Source organism: Centrocercus urophasianus, unplaced genomic scaffold (genome assembly GCF_019232065.1).
Source record: "Centrocercus urophasianus isolate 14NV4802_14NV808 unplaced genomic scaffold, USGS_Curo_1.0 seq_9, whole genome shotgun sequence".
Taxonomy (NCBI): domain Eukaryota; kingdom Metazoa; phylum Chordata; class Aves; order Galliformes; family Phasianidae; genus Centrocercus; species Centrocercus urophasianus.
In genome coordinates, this window is record NW_024885532.1 from 23706782 (window position 1) to 23732459 (window position 25678).

Sequence of the window (25678 nt, forward strand, 5' to 3'; positions counted from 1 at the left end):
TGACATTTTCTTCAAGGAAGTTTGCTTGTAAAGAGTTATTTAAAAAAAAGAATTTTATTGCACGTAGTTTAAATTTATACAATACTTAACTGAAAAAAAATGAAACAAATGCTTTCAGAACAGTGTATTTTTTTCCACTAGGGGAGCCAATTAACTAAAGTCAAAGTGGGAAATCTTCCCATTAGCTGTCATAAATATTACTTAAGCAGATTACAGAAAGTATACATTACAACTTATATTGAGTTATACCCAAATATAGAATTTGGCTTCAAACTAGATCTGCTAGCAGCCCCTCTTTTCTGAGTTACCTTTGTCAGTTGCTTCTGCAAGCTCTGAGGATGCACTGGTTTTGCACACTTCTCTAAGCACCGAATACACTTGGTTAATTACACACAGCAACCAGCAATTTCACATCATGCAACTGCAACAAAAGATATCCATGCCCTTTGGCTCTTTATAACCCAGAGAGCTAATGATTTAAATGACTTCATTCAGGGGCTCTGAGCCCTTAAACAGTACATTTAAAATATTAACAGGCAATGCTAGAAACAGGATTTCCTAGCCTAAAAGTCCTTAACATCACCTGGTGCCTCTTGGATGCTGCAGTCTTTACTCTCTCCTTTGTGAGGAGCTCTGCTGCTAGTTCCTCCATCCAGATGTGCTACATGCAAGTACATTGCCTGACAGTTTTACAGCAGTTCAGTTGTGAGCACAGAGCACATTTTGCTGTGGCCTTGCACAGCTTCTGCTGTGAGACACCAGGTGCCACTTTTACCCGCGCAGTTACACCGACCTGTTACATCTGCAAAACATCCTACAGACGCCCGTCGCTTGCAGCCTCAACTCAGTTCTTAAAGGCTCCACATTTACTGGCTTTAGCAATGAATTCCTTCAGCAGGGGTCCGTCCATTTGCCAAAATGCTGTCGTTTGTGTCACTTCGGTCAAGTGGTTAACACAGAATTTAAAGCAGAAATCCTCTAAGTCCTAAATAGAAAAAAAAGGAAAGCCTCATTATCTTTCTTCCATTACAGCAGCTTACATTCAGTAGGGCACAAATGCCTTTCTAAGCTTTACTTCTGCAGAGAACCAGACAAACTAATCCAGCACCTTTCAACCTTTTCCTCCCTCCTCCCAGCATCCCTACAGAAACACGTCAGAAAATGATTCTACCCTCACTAACACAGTTACGGGGACAAAACAGCCATGGTTTGGTTTTCCCTATACAGCTGAGTCACATTCCTCAGAATATCTGATTTTTTTGTACCTTTTAAAGTTTCTTCATATGAACTGTCTATTTACATTTACTGACACCTGCTAAAACCCAGTACAAACAACAGGAATTGCTAGGATAGCAAAACATAACCAAGACTGTGGATGGAGGCAATTCAGCTCTTTCATTCCATAATATGAACTCAGACCTATGTGTAAGGCTGCTCAATTTCCTGCTTAATTATATAAAGCCTTCAAGTTGCACATCACCAGGCTCAATGCAAGTGTGTATCAGGCAACATTAAAGCAGAGTTTAAGCAGAAGACCTCATGCTCATTAGAAACAGACCCAGGTAACACAGTGCTTCACAGATGACCCAAATAAAAATAAAGATACACTGTGGCACAATACAGCATTTCTTGCAGAAGTTTTGCTCTGGATATTTGAGACTGCTTGGAAGAGCCTTCCATTTAAGGATTTGAAAAGCCCCCCATTGCACCCATGTGATGTCAGAGAGAAAGGATGTCTAAAAAACAAAAGACAGCAGCTGACAACGTGATGCTGAGCACAGAAGGTTTCCCGCTCACATTGTTTGTTTCCAGCTCTCCTTTGAGGAGGAAGGAAATCAATTCCTTGTGGTGCAGAGCAAAGCTGCTTTAAGGAATATGTCACAGCCCTTCCAGAACAGCAGCTCCCCATTCTGTTCCACTTCCTTCAGTGCTTCACCAACTTGTGGAACTGTGCTTTCTACATGAGAACACACCCCTCCTCCTTAGCTCAGACTGAGTGCTGCAGCAAGGCACAGCAAGTGTGCGCAGCTCTTTAAGCCACCATAGGTATGACAGGCTGGTTATCATTCAGATTTGCACTTAAGGTCAACAGTGACAACTAGGGCAACTGTGTGCCAGCGAGTTCTTGGCACAACACTGATACAGAAATGCATCCTGGCCTAACACCAGGCTTTCTGAAGCTGCAGATCTTGACTTGTTTGGCATCTGTGCAATGAAAAAAGACAAGCTTATTAGAACTGAACACTGAGGGTTGTTTTGTTTTGTTTTTAAGAACAGAATTAACCAGCATTTCAAACAAAATTACATCATACACATCACGGTATTTTGCACTGCTTTATTAAAAATTCATATACCAAGTCAATGCAATAAGGTGTACAACAAACAGTGTTCTTTCACTATTAAGAAACTTCAGGAAATTCAAAACTCTGTATCAAAAAGTCTGAATTTCATTTGTGGATGGATGCACTCCCAGCAAGCTGTACTTAATACAGATTTAAGTGAAAAGAAAAAAAAAACACAAGTACATCCACTGAGTGTTTTAACCTTCCTCAGAAGGAAGACCTGAACTAGTTCTAAGCACTTCATCCAGTCACTCAATCCTCAAAAGCATGGGGGAGTTTCACATCCTAAAAGCACTTTAAATTAGTGAAGTCCTTTTACCTGCTGTCTTCCAGACACGCAGACCCTTGAATGAACGACATCACCCAAGCAATTTCAAACTCTGATCTACCACTACTATACATCTTTAATTATTGTTTTAAACAAGGCAGCTCTTCAGTATTGCCTACTCTCTCCTTGATGTAGCATTTGGATCAACTTGCACTTCACTTCCAGCTTCCCCTTACAGGCAGAATCAATCACTCCGAGCACCCATTCCACAACCAACCTTCTAAGGCTAAAGTACAGAAAGCTTCCTGTTTTCCATGACTTGCACTGACACAGCCTTTAATCACCACAGAGCTGAAGCCATAATTCAGACTCTAAGGCAGCCCTTCACTAAGGTACATCAAACCAGCAATGCACCACAAGGCTCTGAAGTCTCTGAAGTAGCTGCGTTAGGGCATTTCATGCCTACTGACAGCTCTCAAGTGCAAGAAGCAGCACAGAATTCACTTACTGAGAACCAACTCTATATAAATAGCAGGTGAAAAACAAACTAAACTGCAAATATGATGCATGGATACTATTTAGAGCACAAAGGACTGAAGAAAGCCCAGGGATACTTCCTGATTACATGACAAAGCTGCATACCAGTGATGTCCTAATGCAGACATTCTGCAGGATGTTTTACTGGCCTTCCTCCTTTTTCACATGCTGTTCGTCAGTCTTCAAAATTAATTAGGTTCATAAAGCAGCTGTAATCTTGCCATTTCATAAGCATAATTTAAAGAAAGTGTATTTGACTGTAGTTAAAATAACTCAGAAAATAAACCACTCCTCAGATCCTACCACCACGTGATATCACGTGTAACCCACAACCTTACAAGACCTACAAGAGTTTCTTTCCATAATGTGACTTTTGTTTTGTTTTTAAGCCCTTCTCTCATTTGAGAGTTAGTCTTTATCTTCTCTTTTTTGAGGTTTTTTTCCCTCCCACAGAAACAATAATTCATGAAAACTGTTCTAGACTTTCACCATGAGCTAAGCAATGCAAACACTGACAGATACCAATTCTCTACCTGCAACTTCAGTCATCTTTAGATATCTGTGTACCAGCTCACCCTACCCACACCTCTCTGCCAAGTCATATCCAAAAAATATATATAAAAACCATATTTGCAATGAAGCTCTTAATTCCAAAGGCAACATTCTCAAATCCTGCAAGTGGCAGATAGTGCTATCTGATATTTGGAGCTAGCTTATATGAAAACATGACTGACTACTTTCCTCCACAGTTTAGGTCAGAAAGGAGCCACCTGTTTAAGAGATTGAACTTTGGAAATTTACCTCTGCATCATATCTGACAGCAGCAGATAGCAATGAAAATGCATTTTCCACAGTAATCCCTCTCTTGATAATGTGCTGACACAGTCTTTTCAGTCTATTTTCACAGTATGAAGTAGCCAAGTCCAAAAGCCCTGCAATTAAAATGCCACCACATTAGTCACATGCAATTATTTCCACCCTTTCAACAATTTCCCAAGATTGCCCAAGGAGGCTGTGGATGCCCCATCCCTGCAGGCATTCAAGGCCAGGCTGGATGTGGCTCTGGGCAGCCTGGTCTGCTGGTTGGTGACCCTGCACATAGCAGGGGGTTGAAATAGGTGATCATTGTGGTCCTTTGCAACCCAGGCCATTCTGTGACTCTATACATTTATTCTCCATGGTACAGGCTGCATCTGCATTCTGTGTGCAGTGCTACGTGGCTATGACACACTTCTTGCAAATACCCTTTTATAAAAGCATTTTACCATCAGATAGAAAGAAAGGCCTTTTATTATCCACATGCTACAATCCTGCTAATCTCAATAAATAGGTGAACTGTTCCACTGATTCACATACCTAAACGCTTGATAGTGGAGCTGTTGCAAAACCAGCACATGAGCATAAGTGTACTGCTGTAAAAACCTAGGCTTGAGTCAGTTTGTTCTTAGCTCTGCTACCCAAGTTTCCATTATTACACGCAGACAAATCCTTTTGTATTATCCTGTCTTATATTCAGTAAGACGTGCAAGTGCTTCACACATTACTTCTGCTGTAGCAAATTTGCTACAGTGATTGTTTAAAGGCAGCACAATCAATCACCAGAAAAAACACATCATAGGACCAGAAGGATCTATATTAATACATTTATTCTTCGTGCCCTTCCTCAGTTTCTCTGGATGCTGCTGTCTAACAGAACTGGACCACAACAATACCTATTGCATCTTCAGGAGGAAGGTCCACACTGTCTGTGTACAAGTACTCGAGAAAGGCACGATACACAGGGTAAGAAAACTGGTCTACTTCTATCACTTCCTTCATATCCTCATTCCAGTAGGACTGAAACATGGTTCTGAAGTGTTCACACCTAAGAGACAAAGACACCATCTGGAACACTATTGTATGAACAAATGAATAAAACATTCTAGCCTCTCTGAAGTGTGTATTTGGTGCCCTCTATAATAGTCACATATATGTTACCATATCTTATCAGTCAGTGGTCCAGATTTTGTTTTGTAATAAAGTGTACACTGTTATGCATCAAGACAAAACCAATTCAAGCTATGCTACAGAAACATTTCAGTATACACTGCAATCAGACTAGCTTAACAAAATATATTATTCTGGTAACAACAAATAGACTTAATGAAAACTATGAGTATGGACTGTTTTAAGGCAGAGTTTTGATTCAGTGCCTTCTACAGTCACTTCATTAAAAGTGATTACAGATACACAGGTAGCATATACTGCAGATTTAAGGTATCACCCCTCCTATTTCCCATCTCCCCTTAGAGGCAACGCTAAAAGGTTTTATTGTTTAAACAGGAGCTGTGAAATACAAGCACTACCTGATTTTTAGAACAGCTTTATGAACGTGGATGTACTTTCCATCCACTCGGAATTTTAGGTCTGAGGTTTCTGGGCTGTCAAACTCCTTCTTCAGAGACTCTGCTACTGTTAAGAAATCTTCTTGCTCTGCAGAAACAATTTTTAAACACAGAAAGCATGTGTAAGCACCTTATCCAGAACACATACATCACTGTAATTAAAGCTAGCCACTGAAGTCATTGAACGTCAAGGGCAGTATCAGGGCTCGAATGAATGAATCTATTACCCTTTTCTGGTGGCAAGGACTGCTCCACAAGGTGCAGGCAGCAATGGTCAGCAGTCCCCATTCCAGCTCATTACCCAGCACCAAGGAGATTCTCCAGTACCTGGAGGACTTCCTTTCTCACTCTCCGTGCACAGACCAGCTGTAAAATTAGCAGCCTTCTGGCAGCTTAGCAATAGTGCTGGGTCAGCTCTGCTCTGCACTCACACCTGGATTACAGCTAGAGAGACCAGCCTGCAAACTCATCTCTGGCCAATCTGCACCACCTACAGCTCACTAGAGACACTGTGTACAGCAACAGCCTGCAGGTTGTTTGACTCTTTGCCAGAGCTCACTAGTATCAACTACTGGTGATGCTGTTACACTCAGTTCAGTCAATCATGACAACACAAGACCTGCTGCAAGAAGGGAGACTGTACTGAGAATACAGTATGTACTTTAAAGGATAGACAGCTTTGCAACTTTGGAAGGGGGTTAAAGCTGTGAGATCACAGCTCTTTGATAGTTCTTAATACTAAGGTCTACTGCAGTGACCTCAGAAAGGTCCTGTTCTTCACCCCTAGAAATCCTAGTAACATACGCAGCACAAGCTGGCTAAGACTGAGTAAAGCAAGAACTCTAAATTTTTAGATAACTCAACTTCATTATTTTAAGCATCTCAGAAGTACAAAGAAGGAGAAAACAGAAGAAAGGAAAAAAAATTGCATTGCAAAAAGATGCAGCTTGTCTCCAGTAACCCACAGGACTGCATATAGATCATCCACATGCTAACTACTTTTCATAATTAGGGACAGTTTAAAATGTGTAACAGTATATATATGTTATATTTCTGTCCCCCAAAAAACCTAAACTCTTGTAGTTTACTCTGCATGGATCATACACAGAGCTGACATCTCACTGGGGCTAAATAAACCACACTCCAATACCCTTCACTTGCTCATGTGATTTTTTTCCTAGGTCACCAGCTTAGTTTAAGCTACGCTGATGATGGACTTTCACCCCAGATACCTTAAGTCCATTCCTCAAAGAGGCTGCAGATTTGAACTTCAGTACAGTCAATCCTGAGTGACTGACTTATTTCTTTGGTAGAACCATCATAACTGGAAGTAGAACATAATCTTTATTCAGAGTTAGCTCTCACTAAGAAAAAAGCTGAGAAAAGAAAAAAGTTTTCAGAGCCTATGTGAATAAAACAGGTGGAGAAGGAAAAATATACGCAGGATGGAGGTTAAAAATGCTCAGAGAATTACTGTTTTTGATGTAAATATTGAGTAATTGGGAATATTAGGTTAAGAATTAAAATAGAGGAACAACATCCAAATACCCTTCATAAAAATTAAAAATTAAAGTTACTGGAAGTGGGAAGGTGCCATTTAGAGCCTTCACTACCAGGAAAATACAGTTCAGGACAACCACCAGACCACTGCAAAAGGCAAGAATAACAAATATTTCATAGGATTAGAAAACTGAGGAAGTGGGATAAAACATGACTGGGATTTGCCCAGAGACTGATCAATCCAAGCTGATCTTCTGTCTCTGGTAAGCTTGTTTAGTTTCCTCTATAGATGAGATGCTGTTATTCAGACCACTGTAAGTGCAAAAATGTGCTAAATGAGAAGTTATTGTGGAGAAGCCAGGTTGAGAGAGGGACTCAAACATTTACAGGGCTGTCTACAGGTAAGACAAATATAACGTGTAACGTGCAAAGGTAACAGTACAAGTCTGGAGAAAAGGTTACTTTTGCTTTCCTAGCATGAAACATAAGAGATTTGCTCTTTCCCATTCAAGCTAGAAGAGTAAATATGAAGGAGGAAAAGCTAAAGGCAATGCATACTATTCAAAGTCATTAGAGTCCAAAGTAACAAAACTCAGGAGCATTCTTTCGAATAGAAAGAGTTTTAAGAGTGCTAAGTAATGCTCACTGATCCGGGAGCCATTCCCTATCCTGAGCTGAAGCTCAAACATACGAAATGCACAGTTTTCACAGTGTAAACAGGGCAATTTCTGGATGTTTATTGGCAAACAATCTTGTTAACCCCATTCTGGATCCTTGGCTGAAGCAGACCACTCCCTTCAGTAGAAGGATGGAAGAGAAACAAAAGAAACACCACCACCACCACCCCCTAGAGAGAACTAGTTTTAAATCGACAGTCCTCCTTAAAGCAAGAACCATCCTGAAACAGAAGCGGTACACTGCAGTAATAACCACAAGCCTGCACAGAGGTTACAACACAGAAACAAATTTCATAGCAGTACTTAAATCAATTCGGCTTTCCGAGCACCGGCTGCCATCTCAGAGCTCGTTCTCACCTACTGAGAGAAGACGCCACATAACAGCAGGGGTAGCAAAGCAAGCAAACACATCATCAGTGCAGGCAAAGTGAGTGAGGTGGGGAAGGACCACAGACTGGCCGCGGCACTGGCCCCACATGTACACCTGGCCGCTCTGCGTCTTGGCAGCCGAAGTGTGAGCAGAGTGGCAGGCTGCAATCTCCACGACCCTGCAAACAGAAGAAACCTTGTCAGATACTTCAAGGTATGGAACTGAGTGACCTTCTAAGCACTGCACCAAAATAAAAGCTGAGCAAGATACATACTGATACTCCTGCGCTTCTTTGCCCTGCACCAGCATGATCCTGCCTGAACAGATAATTAAGAGCTGCACTGATGTTTTCAGATTACTTGTAGATCTTATTGTAATCAGACATTGCTTTGATGCTGTCAGTTTTACTGGACGTTTCTCCATCTCTTCCATAATCATAGAAAGGAGATAAAGAAAAACAGTATTTCCCACCCTCACCTTTGAAAGCAATACACATCAGATACTTATTCTCAGTGATAAATGCTTACGGAACTCGCAAACCTACAGACAGTGAGCAGATCAGAAAGTTATAATACCACTATGGTATGATAGAGCACTTCACAGAACTTTCAAAACAGCCATGAAAATTCTCTCAAATTAAGATCCTACGTATTTTTCAGTAAGCCTTTTCTTCGAGAAATATTTCTGTCCCTCTTTTAATCCTTGCCCCCCACCTCCCTTATGCAAACAGAGATCTGACCCGCTGCCTGTGTTTCTGGCTTCCCATTTTGCTGTTATTTTCATAGAATTACAGAATCATTTGAGTTGGAAGGGACCCTTAAAGGCCACCAGGTCCAACTGCCCTGCAGTGAACAGGGACACCTACAGCTCCATCAGGTGTTCAGAGCCCCTCCTGCCTGACCTTGGGTGTCTGCAGAGATGGGGCATCCGCCGCTCCCAGACAACCTGTACCAGTGCCTCACCACCCTCATTTCCTTCCCTTAATGCTGAAACTCAGCTTGGAACAACTTCCTGCTCAAATGAAGCACTGCTGTTGAAAGTGAACACACACTTAACTCCTCATTCTTAAAGAGCTATCACTGCCCTTTAAGTAAAGTCTTAAGTGTGCTACTGATGCACACATCTGTGTTGTTCCTCCCATTGCTCACAGAATCCCTATCTTGCTATTTAGAGAACCAAGAAGAATCACACTTCCATTGAAAGGACTGCCAAGGATATTTTCAGCACTTCTGTCCAGACAGCAAACAAAAGTCAGGGGAAGTCCTAGGGTAAGCTCAAAGCTGAAAGCTATGCTTTCCTGGCTTCCCCCATGTTAAAAAAGCATCAGAGAACTTTATGTTTCTGTGCTTTTCTTGCTTTAAAAAACAAAACTAAAAAAATCCAACACGGACCAACTGGGACAAATAAATGTATAACAACCAGTCTAAAAGCATGCATCTCCAAGTGTTTATTCCTTTATAGAATAATATTCTTGATAAGTCAGCTTTTTAGGCCACATACATTTTAGGTACAAAATTCTTTCAACGTTAAAGACCAAGATCTAAAATAACTTTCAGTATACATACAGGTAATAGGTGATATGCTTGCTTAGTATAAAACAATACTTTTGTAGGAAACGTTTGGTACAACATGGTAAGTGTATACTTACAAAAATTCAACTAATGTATCTTCAAAACTGCCTCCAAGCTAACACAAACTTCAGTCTAAAAGATCCTTACAAGCTATATGGGCAAAATTCTTTAAAATAACATAAAATGTAATCCAAGGAATTGTCAGCAACTTTATGTGTGACAGAAGAGTCATATAAACAAAAGGATCAGGAGAAGCATTAATATGCTTCATGGGAAATGGCAGCTCACCCACTTGGAGCACTGTTTCCAAGAGAGTCAAGTCAAGCAAGATGAGTGTGTTCAAGTGACTTGTCTCCCCCTTAGATTCCAGACACAACTTGAACGTTTACTTGCTCCTTTTTCCCCTCAACCTCTCTTCAGCAGAGAGGTGCCCTAGCCTCTGATCACCTTTGTGGCTTCCTCTGGACTCGCTCTCAGCTCCAAATGAAATATTTCACTTTGCTTCATTATGCCAGTTCCTTCACAGACAAGCCAGCCTCACCTCAGTGGTTCCTGCTGTGTTGGTTTCTATCCTTATTCCAACTCCCCTCCAAACTTTTTAAAACCCTTAAATAATCCCAGCATTGTGCACTTTTTCATTTAATGAAAAGTGTGAGAAACAGGAAAAAAAATAGGAATGACTTCTTAGAATGACTGTTCAGACATCTCCTCAGCTATATTTTATACTCCAATGCAAATGGAGGAAAAGAAAGTCAGCCATGAGTATTCCTTTGTTAAAAGAAGACTGTAACATAAGAGATAACACAAGTTAAGGGATTTATAGACCATGATGCTTTCAAACTAAATTAAGACTATCTTCAGGTATATACTCAGCTCCAGAGAAAGGGAGTGAGGTCCGTGTTTGTAAGTGAACAGCAGAAGAGCTGTAAGACTTACATCCCAAATATTCTAAGAGTGCTGAAGGAGTGCTGACAAAGGTCAATGCTTTACAAATCTGAGAAATTGCTAAATGGTACCACTGATAAAAGCAGGAGCATTTAGCCACAGCTCTAGCAAGCTTGTAAACTGAGTTCTGTTTCCATAGTTGACCACTGTCCAAAGGCACTTGTCCAAAGCTCTTTCACAAAACTGATTTTCCCTCACTTGTCACTCCTTCCTGCCACCATCCCCTCCCCTTTAATGAAGGCCTCCATGCAGCTTAAAAGTTTGGCTCATTTATTCCATAGCTCCAATTTTTTTTTTTTTTTTTTTTTTTTTTTTTTTTTTTTAAAAGGAACCACATTTAGAGAAGCCAAACACTTGGTCATTTTTTTCAGCATTGTGAAAGTATAGAATGTTTACTTTCAATAATCTTTGGAGAGAGCAAAAAGCATTCAGTCTATAGAAAGAGTTACCATGCTTTCAACACTGGCAATAAAAACAGAATAAAAACCCCAAATGCACATGCTTCCAATGCTACAGACCACATAACATGCCCAAATATATCAACACGGGAACAGCTTCAGAAAGATTACCTTTCTTTCTCCATCATGATCTGCAGCGGGCTTAGCTGGTTACTTTTATTGCCAGTTCCCAGCTGCCCATAAGTGTTAGCTCCCCAGGCATAGAGCAAACCCTCGTCTGTTAGTGCTAGAGTGTGTGCATAGCCACAGGCAATCTGTAAATGTATAAGCATTATTACTAAACAAAAAAGAAACAAGAACAAAATTACCACACACATTACCTTAGTCTAGCTGACATTAAACACCTCAGGCATTCTTTTATCTACCTATCTTCAACCTAATAAAATGTGTTATTTCTCAGTACTTAAAGCTGGCACAAAACACATTAGAAGGGCTAATTAGCATATCAACACAGAATCTAATTGGAACATATTCGTTCCCTTGTTTCCCTTTTTGTATTTGCCCAGTGCAGTTCACTCCTACAGCTCCATAACAACGTCATTTTTATCTACAACAATCTACTCAGCTACAGTAGCCAAAAGTAAAGCATTCACATTTGCAAAAGCAAGCACTCTGTGGAGTAACTACCCCTTCTTATACTCCTAATGCAATCTGTAGGAACCACATAGATTCAGCATTAGAGCTGTGAAATCCAGAAGCAGCAATAAGACTCTAAAGATACAGTTTTAACAGATGCTAGAAACACGAAAGCATCCCTCATTTCTGCATTAGACATACCTGGAGTATACACACACCATGTAATGCTGCCACTCTGCACGGCGTTAGTTGGTTGCCATTGTTTCCAAGACCCAGCTGACCATTACCATTGTAACCCCAGCCATAAACCTAAAGGCAAAAGGAAAACAACAGTAAGCCAGCCTCCTAGAAATACAGAATATACATTCTCGGTTTCTTCGGATTTAATATCAAGCACAGGTTCAAAAAGGATATCTTATTAAAAGAAATCTGTACACTGTTTCAAAAGGAATGCAGGGAAGGATGACAGATACTAAATACACTGTACAACTGACTGCATTCAGCTTTTCAGTCCTGTATTACATCTTAAGTTTTATTGTGTTCAAAAATACATCTCTTTGAAGTACTAACACTTTTGTAATACACAGATTTTGGTTTACAGGAAGTTTTAACATATTTTGTTGACTTTCCTATTTCCTTTTCCTATACTTTCCTCCTGATTAATATAATGGATTCACTTAAGATGAAGCCCCCGTTTTAGCTCAAATTTTCCTTTTAGTTTTATTATGGTGGACAGACGAAGACAAAATGGAAGCTCATCTCAACCTCAAGGGCCTTTGCAGCCCCTCCTTTCACAAGAAAACGTTACACAGTGAGACAAAGTAAACTTGAAGTTACAGTTCAAACTTAGAGGCAAGTTAGTATTGTAAACTTCTTATTCCAAATGGGACTGTTGCACAATATTAGGGAAACAATCAAATTCTTCCTTTGGTGGATTTTTGTGGGATTTTTTTTTTTTTTTATTTTTTTGGAGCTGGTAATTCAGCAATACATTCAAGAACTAGGATCATTCCATCTTTCTGCAGAAAGATTAACCATTTAATTGTGCATGTTTTTAAAACTCTAATCAAGAAGCTACTGAAACGATGAAAATATTGAATACAACTGTTCACATTCCTGCAGATGCAGACTGGATGAAGGCATAATTCAATGCAGTTTTTGCCATAAGATGGAACACCTACATAAAGACAGCACACTTGAGCATTTGTAACTTGAGCACTTTGTATCAGCATTTATTCCATGCTCAGACCTCAATCTCATAAGACAGGGTAACTGACACAGAGTGAATGAGCACAGCAATGCTTACCTCACCGTTGTTCACGACAGCCATGGAGGAGGTCTGACCACAAGCAATGCCAACTACCATTTTATCCTGCAAACAGTTTGAAACTCTCCGAGGAGTCGGCTGGTTTGCTGTAGATCCTGATCCAACCTGCCCACAGTTGTTATAGCCCCAAGCGTACAGCTGTCCATAAAAGAAGAAATAAACAAAGTTGTAGTTTAATACTTAATAGCAGTAATAAATATTAATCTTACGATAGCCAAGATCAGGTAAACCAACCTATTCAATTAGCTAAAATGCTTAAGATAATTTTCATCTGTTTTAAGTTAATGAACAACAGAACTGACATCACAAATAAGAACACAGCACTTCTCCAGCTTTTTACTACAGAATCAGAGCATTTGACTTCAGCCAGCACAAGGCGTGTACTTCCACCTAAAGTAGAAGTCAGATCAGAAGAGCAGAATGAATGGACTTCATGCTTTTCATGATGTTGGAAAGACATGAATTCAAGTGAAAGTGATTTGATTCCCAGACACACAGAGGTCCCCCCTGTTCAGTACTCTTGAGAGAACAATAACCTAGGTTACAGCCAGATAATCATTCCTCTTTTTCACTCTTCTAGGAGTTGTTAAGGCAGCTGGTTTTATCAGGCCACGTGTCCAAGTAACACAACCTTGTTACACAGTGGCATTAACAAAAAACAGCATTTCTAGCAGTTTCAGGTTTGCCAGTGGCACACAGCTAATATACATATTAGTAAAGCCTTCTTTCATGTGGAAGTCCAAGAGACAGGAAAGTAGTTTGCTATAAAACTTACTGAAGAAACTGAATGTCCAAGCTGTATTTATTACTGAAGTTACACCCTTGGCATAGAACTATTTTTGACAGCTCTCTGATAAACCAGACAGTTCACAAGTTTGTCCTCTTGAAATACTCACTATGGAGATGCTAACCACCTGCATGCTGACAGAGATAGCTTATGTCAAATCTGCACACCCTAGGGTGCCAGTTAACCAAGAATAGAGCAAGTTCATCAAGCCAAGAGTCAGACATCAGTAACAGAACAAAGCAACAGAAACCCACTACTCATACATCATGGCTAATTTGAAGAGAGGAGAAAGCATTAGTCTTTTGCTTATTGTTACTTGTAGCTTTTGGATCTTTGATCCCTACTGAATATTTTGATCTAACAAATCTCTGCACAATTTTTATTTGCAATGCATTACGCTCACACTGAACCAACAGTACAAATGAATTATTCCAAGCATTTCCATGAGTTACTTCCAACTCCAACACCTCTCTGAAAACTTCAGATCAGGCCACAAGGCTTCCTGCAGCCAAATCCTTCTGTAACTAAAACTCCACTTAAAAAATTTCATTGCTTTCAATTTAATTGATTCTGAAACAGATAAAACCTCAGAGCACAGACTAAGCTACAGCAAGGTACACTATGGATGTGTTTATAGTACATTAACTAGCCACAGCAGCTAGGCAGCTGCAAACATCAGCTCCATGGGAAATACAAAGAAGTTTCCCCCCTTCCACTGAGATTTCAAACACGTTATGTTTATTACAAAAGACAGCACAGTCACCCCAGGCAGCTACCACACAGTAGCTGACACCAAGAGTTAAGCTAACACATGAATACTATTGCCTTCCCATGTGGAAGAGAATTACATATCAAATTCTATCGTTTAATCCAAGCAAACATGACAGCACAAAGATCTTTTCTAAGCACAGGCTCTCCTTTCAGAGATATAATGCATTCCACTTAAATTAAGTCAGTCTCTTTCCTACCCTCAGCTCCTTTGTGTTAACTGCAGCATTATGACTCCATAATTAACCATAACTCAGACGTGCTCAGATTTCTGGGATGGACAGAGCTGCAGTTTCCATTTTCATCGCTAGAAAGCTTTGTGCTTTTTGTGGTTTCGTTTCTTTTTAGGCAGAGTCGACTCGAGCTTTCTTCCATGCAGTAAAATGCAGCTCCAATCACACACACATTGGTCAAATCTGACTAAACGGAGAATAATTGGATGTGTTTCCCATGACACACAGCCTCAAGCCACAGAAACAAACAGCATAAAGCAGACTTGGCACGTGAACCAGATGCTCGCTCAGCAGCTACACACACAAGTGTGCAGAGATGTACAAAGCAACATTCTTTCCATAACAACAGTGGAAATCATGAAGACTGCAAGAAGCAGACTGAAGGCTAACCAGTGACAACTCAACAAACACCTTTAATAGCAGAATTGCAAAGCAAGTAATCTCCAGTTTTGCACATCACAAAGAGTCTTCCCTCTGTAAGCAGTACAGCTGCCTGGTGTCCTCCTTGTGAAACATTTATTACACTATTATTTCTTTTCTTCGGGGGAGGAAGTGGGGGGGAAAGGCAGGAAGTAGTGGGGAAGCTATTTTCAGGTCTGCTCTGAAGTAAAGGACACCTTAGGTTGAGGCAGCAAAAGAAAAGGTCGAGTTGTAACCACTGCAGACTGCAAGGTCACCTACACCTCCCACTTCAAGAAGGAATTAAGAGATTTGAACGGGTTTCAACTTACGTCCCCATCAAACGATAACGCCATGGAATGATGAGAGCCACAAGCTACTTCAATCACTTTCTTTAGTAACAGATTTGTGCAGACTTGAACAGGAGTAACGCCCTGATTGGTCGCACCATTCCCAAGCTGGCTGTAGCCATTATGTCCCCAAGCATACACTTCACCATCTGCAAAAGACATTGAAGAATATGATAAACCTACCACAAATTGAGGAAATTAAGATAGAATTTTAAGGATTGGAAAAGTGCCAACAAGACAGTAAAAAGAAACTAAGAAGTACTGAAACTAGTACAACATTCCCTTGGATGCTGACAGATTATGTATGTTGTGTACAACCCCTACACATAACACGGTATGACCTCCAGATTACAGTGGAAATAGGTGAAAGCACACAGGTAAAACCAAGTAAGCCACAACTGATACCATAAAACTCTGCAGTTACCACGCACTGGAGGTGCAAGGGAAACGTATCACTGAATACATTTGGTTCCACTTAAGATCAGTGAAGACCCCCTAGCATACACATAATAATGCATTAGTATCCAATTAACAGATTCACACAACTGTCCTCTAAACCACTCTTGTTAAATATAAGCAGAACTTAAATCTGTAACTTATCCTTCTATATTTAACACTCGTTTCCTACCTTCGGTGCAAAGTAGAACGTGTGGTCCACTTCCATAACTGAGACTGGAAATCTTCTTCCCACACAAGGCTTCTAATTTCTTTGGTACTATTGTGCTCTGACTATCTCCAGTTCCCAAACAATTGCTGCAATTCAGTCCAAAAACAAACACCTGAAAAACAGAGGAAGACTAATTTCAAGTGACTTACACTCAGGTGTGCACAGATTTGGTGATATGCAGGTCTTCATGAAGCCAGGGCAGAGCTTTGCTGTGGACTTTTGAGGGTCAAAGACTTCACTCACAGTTAAATTCAAATGTCAGCACTGGGCACTCGGGAAGTTAACTAATGAGTCTGAATGCTTCAGACCTGCGTAGGTCAGAAAGCCAGGCTTCTCATTTGCAGGAACTGCACTATAAAAAGTACACAATCACAAAAGTGGAAGACAGTATTGTCATGTAAAAGCATATTCTCTCAGCTATAGCTCTACTTCTGAGGACTCAGTCCTACTAGTTCTATAAGATGTGAAAGAAGAAAAGAAATCATAGTCTACACAGGCTTGCGAAACCTGCTCCATTGTAGTAAGGCCTTACCTCATCATTGTGTGTAGTGTATATGGCTTCATTGGCTGATGTACCAAACACACACGCTTTCCGAATAGATGCTATTTCTTGAGGTGACAGCAAGGTAAATATTGGCCACTTTCCCACATCCACCATGGTGTTACTGTGTCTCATGAACTTACTGCAAGCAAGATGACAATGTCAGAATTAAGAAAATCTTATCTAAAGGTGTATTTTATGCTTTTATTAACAGGTACTAAAATCATGTCCTTTAAATGAGAAAAAAGATGTGCTAATTGGTGTGTCCAAGAGTATAACATTCTATCCTATAGGAAGTATTACATTATATTCCTATGTAGTAAGGTGAACAAACAGCAAATGACTGGGGTAGGACACTAGAAGAGTGGTCTTTTCTCAACTAGGTATACAAGCAAACTGTATGTGGTACTACTAAACATCCACCATTCCACAAGACAAACTTGCTGGTTTGTACATTAAATAGTGAGATACGTGGGAGAAAAGCTGATTAAGTGAAACTGTCATCATTTCTTAGTTGGAAACAAGCTGGAAACAGTTGCTTGGATAACAGATGTTGTATTCACCTGTCAGTGAACACACACTTGTATATATGTCCTTACACCGTGCTGCTGCTTCCCAGTTTCCCCAGGATAACCGCACCAGCTTAAGAACAAAGCTGCCAGCCAACAAAACCTCATTTAGGCCTTCAATCTTGCCCATAAAAATTATACCATTGCTTACACCCTGGGGGGATTCTACTACTGTCAATCTATGATCCATTCCCACAGTTATCAGCTAGTCTCATGAGATCCAAAAAGTTTTCATTGGAGAGTTCCATGGAAATCCTTGATACTTAGTTCTCTCCTTTATCTGCTTTAGATACTCTAGCTTCTCATGCTTGGTTCTCAAAACTGTGCTGACAAGCAAGGCAAAGTTTCAGAAGAAGTGCTATCTAAGACCAGCAGTGAATCCTGCAATGCAGTATGCTTACATGTTATTGGTCACTTAAAAAAAAAGAAGTGATGTCTTGCTCTTTTGAGAAGACCAAGTTCCAACTCAGTCCATTCTTGACTTCACCTACTTAATTTACCCTACTTAATGCAAACTTGCCATGAAAAAGATTTTTTCTTAACTATTTATCTGCTATTTCCCACAGAAATGCCCAACTTAGGCATAAGCACCATTCTTCCCCCCCCACCTAAAAATGGATTCCCTTACAACCTTAGCCACTTTCCTAGCTTTCCAGTAAGAGTCCTTGGACACTACCAAGAGACTACGCTACATGTGTAGCACGCCAGGTTCTCTCCAATGACAACCTAGAATTCATTTCAGCCCTGGAGCTAGCTGAATATGAGGAGCAAAAGGCACAAGCAGAGTTTCTTCTGGGCACATCTTGCAATGAAAGGCTCATCCAGAAGACCTCAGACATGTCACTGCAAGCAGTGGCACAGAGGGACACGGCGTCCTTCACTCACCTTCCTGTACAACACAAGCAAAGAGCTAAGTTTACTCGTGCTGATAATCACAGAGGCCTGGACCCCACTACAATACACACCTCTCAAAACCTGCACCTTAATGGGAAGTTTTTAAGTGCAATGCAGTAGCGAATGTACTGGAATTCAAGTCTCCATCAACCAGCTAACAAGCCATTGCTTGGATTCTGTATGCAACACAGCAGCAGTTCCCAGGAATACCCGTCATGTATACATCAATATCTACATTTAATGCCTACGTTTCTAAGAAAAGAATATGAGAAATCCTGGTCTAGTACCAGATGTGGGGGTTGGTGGCCCTGCTTGTGGCAGGCGGGTGATGATCCTCGGGTCCCTTCCAACCCAAGCCATTCCAAGGTTATATGAAATGCTTGTAAGTACAGAAGGCATAATATTAAACTTGGTGCTTTGGTAGATATTGCTTTGCAAAACACTGCGCCCCACTCCTCTTAACTATCTTTATTTCTGCCTCATGACCCCATGATAAACAACACCACACCAACCATGCTGCTTTATGCCATGCCAGTATTCCACCACTGCAGAACCAACCAGGAGAGGGGGCTCATATCAGCCGTCCCTCTTCTAACTACTTTGACATCTTTGAGATTACCCAACAATATCAGCAGCCAAACAGGAACAGAAACAAAGATGACTGCTTAAATTTCAGGGATGCCAAAAATAAGCAAGAAAGGATGACTTGTCGAAAAGGAAACCAAACTGGCCTCACACTGCGCTGACAAGAAATGAAACTCAAAGGCACCATCAGCATTAGGGAAAAAAAATCCTAGAGCTGTTCACAACAAGACAAGCCCAGTGCTGTCAGAGATAGAAGCCCTTCAAATATTCTGTGCTGAACTGCTGCCTATGCATTCACTAGCCTGCCTTCTACAGAAACAATGAGCAGGCTGATTCCGAGCGATACACAGCATGCATACATGAATCCCTGTCTAACAAAAAACAAAACGACAAAGCCCCTGAAAACAATGTTTACAAAATTGTTTTAAATCCTTTTAGATAAAATTTTATGGAGTTTACAGTTCAGCTGAGCAAACCCATGCTGTACAGAACAATAATACAATATCCTACTGGGAAAACAGTACCCTTTGTCAACAGAACAAAAAACTTCAGTTAACTCTTCAGAGATTATCCCCCTGGAAGGATTATCTGAGAACAGTTGTGTGTTTGTGTCACTCCTTCCCCAGGATCCAACACTGCAGCTTATTCTTATTCCTGCACAGAAAAACAGCAGGCTGAGGCCTTCATTTCCCCTACTGGGAAATCAACCAGCAGTGAGAATACGAAAGCTAGAATATCCAGTTTCAGAAAAACAAGAAACAATTGGCAAACTTGATCCTCTTTTAAGTACCCCTCAATCAAAGAACAGCCAAACCCTTGACACAGAGGTTTCCTAGACAGGAGGGTGGTCCTCCCAACATCTTCTCTCATTTGGTTTTTAATCTCAAGTTCCAGTGCTGAGAAGATGGAAACAATGCATGCTACTGACACTGACGGGATACACAAACTAAGTGACTCTATTGTGACATCTTTTTTGGTGGCAAGGAGAAATGTCACATCCCCGAAATCACGTCATAACTTATTATCTTCCTCAGACCTTACATAAGACAGGATGCCTGAGACAATATGCTCAAACCTCTGCGTGCAGGTGACTTATTTTTGGATGCCTTTCTAAGAGCAGTGCAGGGAAAGACTAAAATCTGGCAAGCAGTCCTCCTGGCTCAGCAGCTGGCTGAAAGAGATGCAAGCAAAAACCAGCACATACGTGGACACCACTGAACACAAGGCTGTTTTAATCACACAAAAAAAACCCCTTACTAGGATGACCGAGCCACTCAACCACCATAACAAGGCTACAGCCGCAGTCACAACGTGCATTTTCCTTTTCAGTAAGAAGCTGAGTCATTAGCACAACTCACTGAAGCCAATCACTCTGGACAAGACACCCTTGAAAACCCACCTATATTCCAGCAAGATGCATACAGAAATAAGAATGCCCCAGAGCCCCATGGAGTAAGGCAGCAAAGATCAGTTCTCCATCCCCAATGCTGCTTTTCTAAGCCCCTCTCTGCCCCAAAGGCTCTCCCACACGTTCCCCTGAGTTTCAACACAGAGAGCCCGCCTTACCTCCTACCAGCAGCCTGCAGGACGCTTTCACAAAGAGGCAAAACTGCCCCCATTTAAAAAAAGCATTACAGATTACCAAACAAGAGACTCGAGACCTAAAGAGAGTAATTACTGATATAGAGACCAGCGAGGAAAACAACCTTCAGAGCCTCACTTTTCCAGCGTGCTCGACCTGCGCCTTAAGGAAACGGGCAACAAAGGGAATGATGAGCAGAAGGTCCTGAATGCGAAGACATGCTTTACTGAAGAAAAGAAAAGCAGGAAGACGCTCGCGAGGCGCCGGGCAGCGTTGTGTGACAGCCGCAGCCTCACAGCACACGGACGAAGGAGCGGCGGGCGGGAAGAGCCGGCCGGGCCGCAGACACCTCACGCTCCTCACCCGGCCGCTGCCGCATCCTCCGGAACTGCTCCCTCCGAGGCGCCTCCACACACAGCGCCCGTTACGGCCGTTACGATCGTTGCAGCCGCCCCACGGCAGCGCGCGCGCCGGCACGGCGCACGTGACAGCGACCAGAAGAGGACGGAGGGCGATGCGTCACGTGACACGCCCCCTTATTCCCCCCCACCCCCCTTCCCGCTTGACTGTTCGCGCCTGCCGTCACGTGACCATCTTCCTCGTCGCCTATTGGTGTTTTGCTTCCAAGGGGTGGAGCACGTCACCGCCGTCTGTTTTTCCTTCCCGGCGCAGTGAGGGACAGCGAGCGAGCGGGCGGGGCGGGGTTGGGGGTTTTAGAGGCGTTTAGTTCAGCGTTCACGCTCCGCTTTCACTCAGTACTGACGTTTTCTGTCTTTACAGCTGCGTGTTTATAGCTGCAGCTCAAGGACAGGACACAGCTGTGGGGGAGGATCCAGGAAAGGGAAGAGTGCAGAGCTGCTGTCCCAAGAGAGCCTGCTGTTGTTTGACGAGGCTCTTACCAGGAAATGGTTGCTGCTGCTTCAAGTTTCCTTATTTTCCTGGCCGTGCTCAGGGTCACGGGGCAGCGGGGGCTTGCGACAGCAGAGAGAATCATAGAATCACAGAATGGCCTGGGTTGAAAAGGACCACAATGCTCATCCAGTTTCAACCCCCTGCTATGTGCAGGGTCGCCAGCCAGCAGACCAGGCTGCCCAGAGCCACATCCAGCCTGGCCTTGAATGCCTGCAGGGATGGGGCATCCACAGCCTCCTTGGGCAACCTGTTCCAGTGCATCACCACCCTCAGATGGAGCTGACTGATGGGAGCTGTGGAGCAGCATGGCAGGGCCTGCAAGAGGCATCAGCCTGTGTTTGGGTATGGCCAGCTTACAAGAAAGAGTACATTAAAGAGTAATCATAATTTCAGCACCGAAGGAGTCAAATCCAGAAGGGTTGCTGTGAGAGGGAATCAGCGATGCTGAAGAAATTCTGCCCTGGAGTACGAGGCAGAGAAGGCACAGCAGGAGGCCAGGGGTAGAAAGATGTTCCCTGCCAAGTTCCTGCATGCTGTGCTGCTGTGGCCTTGGGAAGACACTGCTGGGTAGCTTGTGCAGCATCGAGCTGCAAAGTCAAAGCATAAATAAGATATGTGGAAAAGTGTAGTCAGAGCCTCAGTGGGAAGCTCTAAAAGAGCCAGAAAGGGGATTGCTACAGTATACCCAAACACACTGATGATTTTCTTTTTGCTGCAGAAATAGCAGTGCCTACACGTGTCTGTTTTCTGCTCATCTTTTTGTCCCCACAAACAAATAATCTGTTGAGGATAGCTGCCTTTCTGACACTGCTAGGAGATGGTGAGAAGGTGAGGCTACATAAACAGAACTTTGATCCTATTTAGAACTGTGGAAAAGATCTGCTGATCACAGAATCACAGAATCACAGAATCACAGAATCACCTGGGTTGGAAGGGACCTCAAGGATCATGTAGTTCCAACCCCCCTGCCTAGCAGGGCCACCAAACACAAACATTTAGATCAGGTTGCCCAGGACCCCGTCCAACCTGGCCTTGAACACGTCCAAGGACGGGGCATCCACAACCTCCCTGATCATATAGAGAAACCCATTTTTTTGAAGCAAGTACTGGTACACAGCATCCAGTGGAGTTTTTTTATTCACGTGGGTTCAGGTTTCTTGGTGTTATTGCTAGTTAGTAACGTGCAGCAAGTCCTTAAACACCTCAGGGTAATTGCAGTTACTTCATACTGGTGCCTGAGCTTTACAATGGGCTGAAACAGATACAAGTGCTTTATAAGAAGCGGAATTCACTTAATAATCCAGCGGATGCTGCTTACTTCTGTTCTTTTTCTGTTCCCTTGTTTTCCTTCTCATAAAAGCAAACAATAACAAAACCACTCTTCTCTCATTGTGTTTTTTTCCAGAAGGAAAGGGGATATGAAGCCTTATATCCGTCTTGGAAAAGTTATGACAGACTGGAAACTTTAGAAAGGTGCTAAACAGATCAACCGGGCCAAATAATGATATTTAGAGGCTTTTTTGTTTGCTTTAAGAATAGAAACAATTATTGCATAACACGGCGTGCTGCCAATGTCTGTAACTCATTGCTGACTTGGATGAGTTAGCTCAGGGTGAGTTAGCTGAGATGCTGCTATCTCTCTCGCACTGATCGTCTCGACTTGCATCTCTTCTGATAACCAGAGCAGATGAAATGCTTTTCTCCAGTGATTAAACTCAGAGCATCTGAAGTTCAAAAGGAACAATAGCACAGCATTGAGTTGCTCCACGAGCCCTACTGTAACCTGAATCATCAGATTCATTCCTAGGAGCACGTTAAAAGAATAGATAGAATGCACTGCCTTTTGTCTGCTTTGGATAAAAAAGATCTGTCTGTATCTGCAGCACTGTAAGCAACTACAGCACAGAGTCGTGATGGCAAATCTCAATGTTAAAGGATACGAAAATTCTTCTGTGTTTATCTCCTCTTTGTTCAGCATAACCTTTTCCATCAGTTAGTTAGCTGCAGAGTCCTAGCATGTGATGCCAGATGAAATGATCTGAAGCTAAATATCACCTATGACTGCCACCTGATTTCGTGTTGCTCTGCAGTCCTCGCCGTCAGCTTCCTGCAAATGTGAAGTGGGGTTGGAACTAGATGTTCTTTGAGGTCTCTTTGAACCCAAATCGTTCTATAAATAGGTTCACAAAATAGAGAGAGAGCTGTTCAGGAAAACCTGTTTCAAAGATCCGGTCACAGAAGGATGCCAAAGGAAGCCCTCCCCTCACCAAAGCAGGGAGCTCCAGCACCAGTGGTTTGGCCGCAGCTGTTTGATGCCTCTGGAGACAGCATCTTCTCTGAGAAAAGTGTGGCAACAGTGACACTGTGTGGTGAGCACGAGAAAATGCAGTTAAAATCAATTGTCACGGGTTTTCTTCGCTTTCATCCATCGTATCATAAAGAAAGGTACAAAAGAAACCCGGATTTGGGTATTTCAAAGCAGAGTTTCATCCTGATAGATCTACAGAGAAGAGCCTCACCAAGTTACCTGCAAGCTGTGATTTTTACTTCCCATAGTATAAACAGTTTCAGATAAGAAGCTACCTATACGTAGAACAAATAGGTTGGCAGTGTGGATTCCCTCTGTAGGGCTTCCTTTTAACAGAAACTGAAGGAACAGTGTATAAAAAAAGCTATCTTAGCTTCAAAACTTTGATGCTCAACAGATGGAGGAGCAAATAGTAAAAGGTACAAGAAAGGATTGAGCAAAAGCCTTTTTTTGGCTCAGATAACATTTTTTGCTCATTTTTTTCCTCCCTTTTCACCTAGACACACTAGAAATAATTGAAGAATCGAGATTCAGGCTTTTCAAGACAGTCAGAGCTATATTTTAATTTGTGGAGTCACAATCCCTGAAGGTGTTCAAGAACTGTGTGGATGTGGCACTTAGGGACATGGATGGTGGGCATGGTGGGGATGGGCTGACAGTTGGACCAGATGATCGCAGTGTCTTTTCCAACCTTAATTATTCTATGAATCTATTAATTATAAGCAGAATTAACTACCGCCATCCTCGCTTCAGAGACATGAAAAACAAGGTGAGAGCATTTGTTCTGCCCACAAAAGATATAGCTGGAGTAAGGGTTGCCCTCACCTCTGAACACAGTTTCTGAATTATTTAGTGTACAGCCTTCCTGCTCCAGCAATAGATTCACTCAGAGCTTGTCTCATCTGCTTTTACTTTCTTTTCTCTCTTACACAGAATTGCAATTGCACCCATGTATTATTTATTGGAATATGATGCCTTTATAGCACAGCTGTGGGTGGATCAGACTCTGCAGGCATCTACTGCACCTCCACGATTAGAACAAGTGGCAGGGAGAAAGAAAATGAGTAGACTTGTGTTCATTGCCAGGGATATGAGAATGAAACAGATCATCCGTACCACTCGTCCAGCCTCAGAGCAGAGCAGCAGCAAAGGCAGAGAAACACAGATTCAAGGGGCAATTCGTGGCACGCATTGGCACATCACAAAATACCCACTGTGCTGATCTCACAGCCCAAGGCAACATGGGAGGAAGGTTTCCTCAGATTGGAGGAGAAATAGGTTAAGGAGCCAGGCACCGATTTAACTCCTTTAAGGAAAAGGACTCGGGCCACTGGGCAGCCCTTGGGCTGCAGGGTTAGGATCACTGCGCTCCTTATCGTAGTTCTCTTTTCCTGTTTCTGTATTCTGGTGGTCCCAGTACCTCCCAGCCCCAGCTGTATGGGGTGTGCTTCAGCCTTTTCTCATAGGAACACCTGCCAAAGTTGTCTGTAGGTCCAGACGGCCACCTCCCTATGCTGCAGTGCTGGGCTTGTCCCAGCAGTGGTGCCATGTGACATGGAGCTGTCAGGCACAGCAGCACGCAGGAAATTACATCTCCTGCTGATGCATGGGGAGAAACACATAAATCACATTTCCTTCTGGGAAACCTGGAGAGCGCTGCTCTGCTCTGCAGATCTATGGCTGCTTCAGCACAGCGTGCCTTCAAGCAGCTGTAGGGCAAGAAACCCACCGGATGGGGGTACCATCCACTTTGCCAGGCTCTGCTGGCTGCCACCTGCTGCTCTTGCACAAGAAGCTCTGCTGTTTCAGCAGCCCGTTTCTGCCTCTGGTGTGTAAGTTGGAGTGGTGCCATCTTGGTAAACTTTTTGAACAGAGATTTCTTTCCCCACCCCCAGTGTCAGAGGACTGACTGCCTTACGGAAGTCAAAATGCAGTGAGCATCTTGATGCAATAAGTTTTATGGATTTTCGTGCTGGTCGTATTTCTGCCAAACACTAAAATTTCTGTCTGCATGCATCTCTTTAAATCCATCAGCACCGTGCAGCAGGTCGTGAAAACCAACGCCGAACTGAGATTTGTGTTGTGCGATCGTAAGACTGCAAACTGTCGGTTGTCTTGTGGCTCGTGT

The 25678-nt window shown here is 42.4% G+C and overlaps 1 protein-coding gene across 4 annotated transcripts; it reads right to left on the minus strand.

Moving 5' to 3' along the window:
- Positions 1–35: 35 nt before the first annotated feature.
- RCBTB1 (RCC1 and BTB domain containing protein 1) lies at positions 36–20801 on the minus strand. Of its 4 annotated transcripts, none has more exons than XM_042839015.1 (12): positions 20694–20801; positions 16692–16842; positions 16121–16271; positions 15475–15641; positions 12935–13093; positions 11830–11937; positions 11164–11306; positions 8066–8256; positions 5493–5619; positions 4860–5011; positions 3949–4079; positions 36–985 (listed from the first exon to the last, which is right to left on the minus strand). In XM_042839015.1, exons 2-12 carry the CDS (start codon positions 16833–16835, stop codon positions 845–847), a joined length of 1614 nt encoding a protein of 537 aa, XP_042694949.1. In that variant the 5' UTR covers positions 16836–16842; positions 20694–20801; the 3' UTR covers positions 36–844. The 4 variants fall into 4 exon arrangements, with proteins under 4 accessions (XP_042694949.1, XP_042694950.1, XP_042694948.1 ...); XM_042839016.1 differs by lacking the exon at positions 20694–20801 and adding an exon at positions 20469–20643; XM_042839014.1 differs by lacking the exon at positions 20694–20801 and adding an exon at positions 20455–20643.
- Between the last annotated feature and the right edge of the window lie 4877 nt (positions 20802–25678).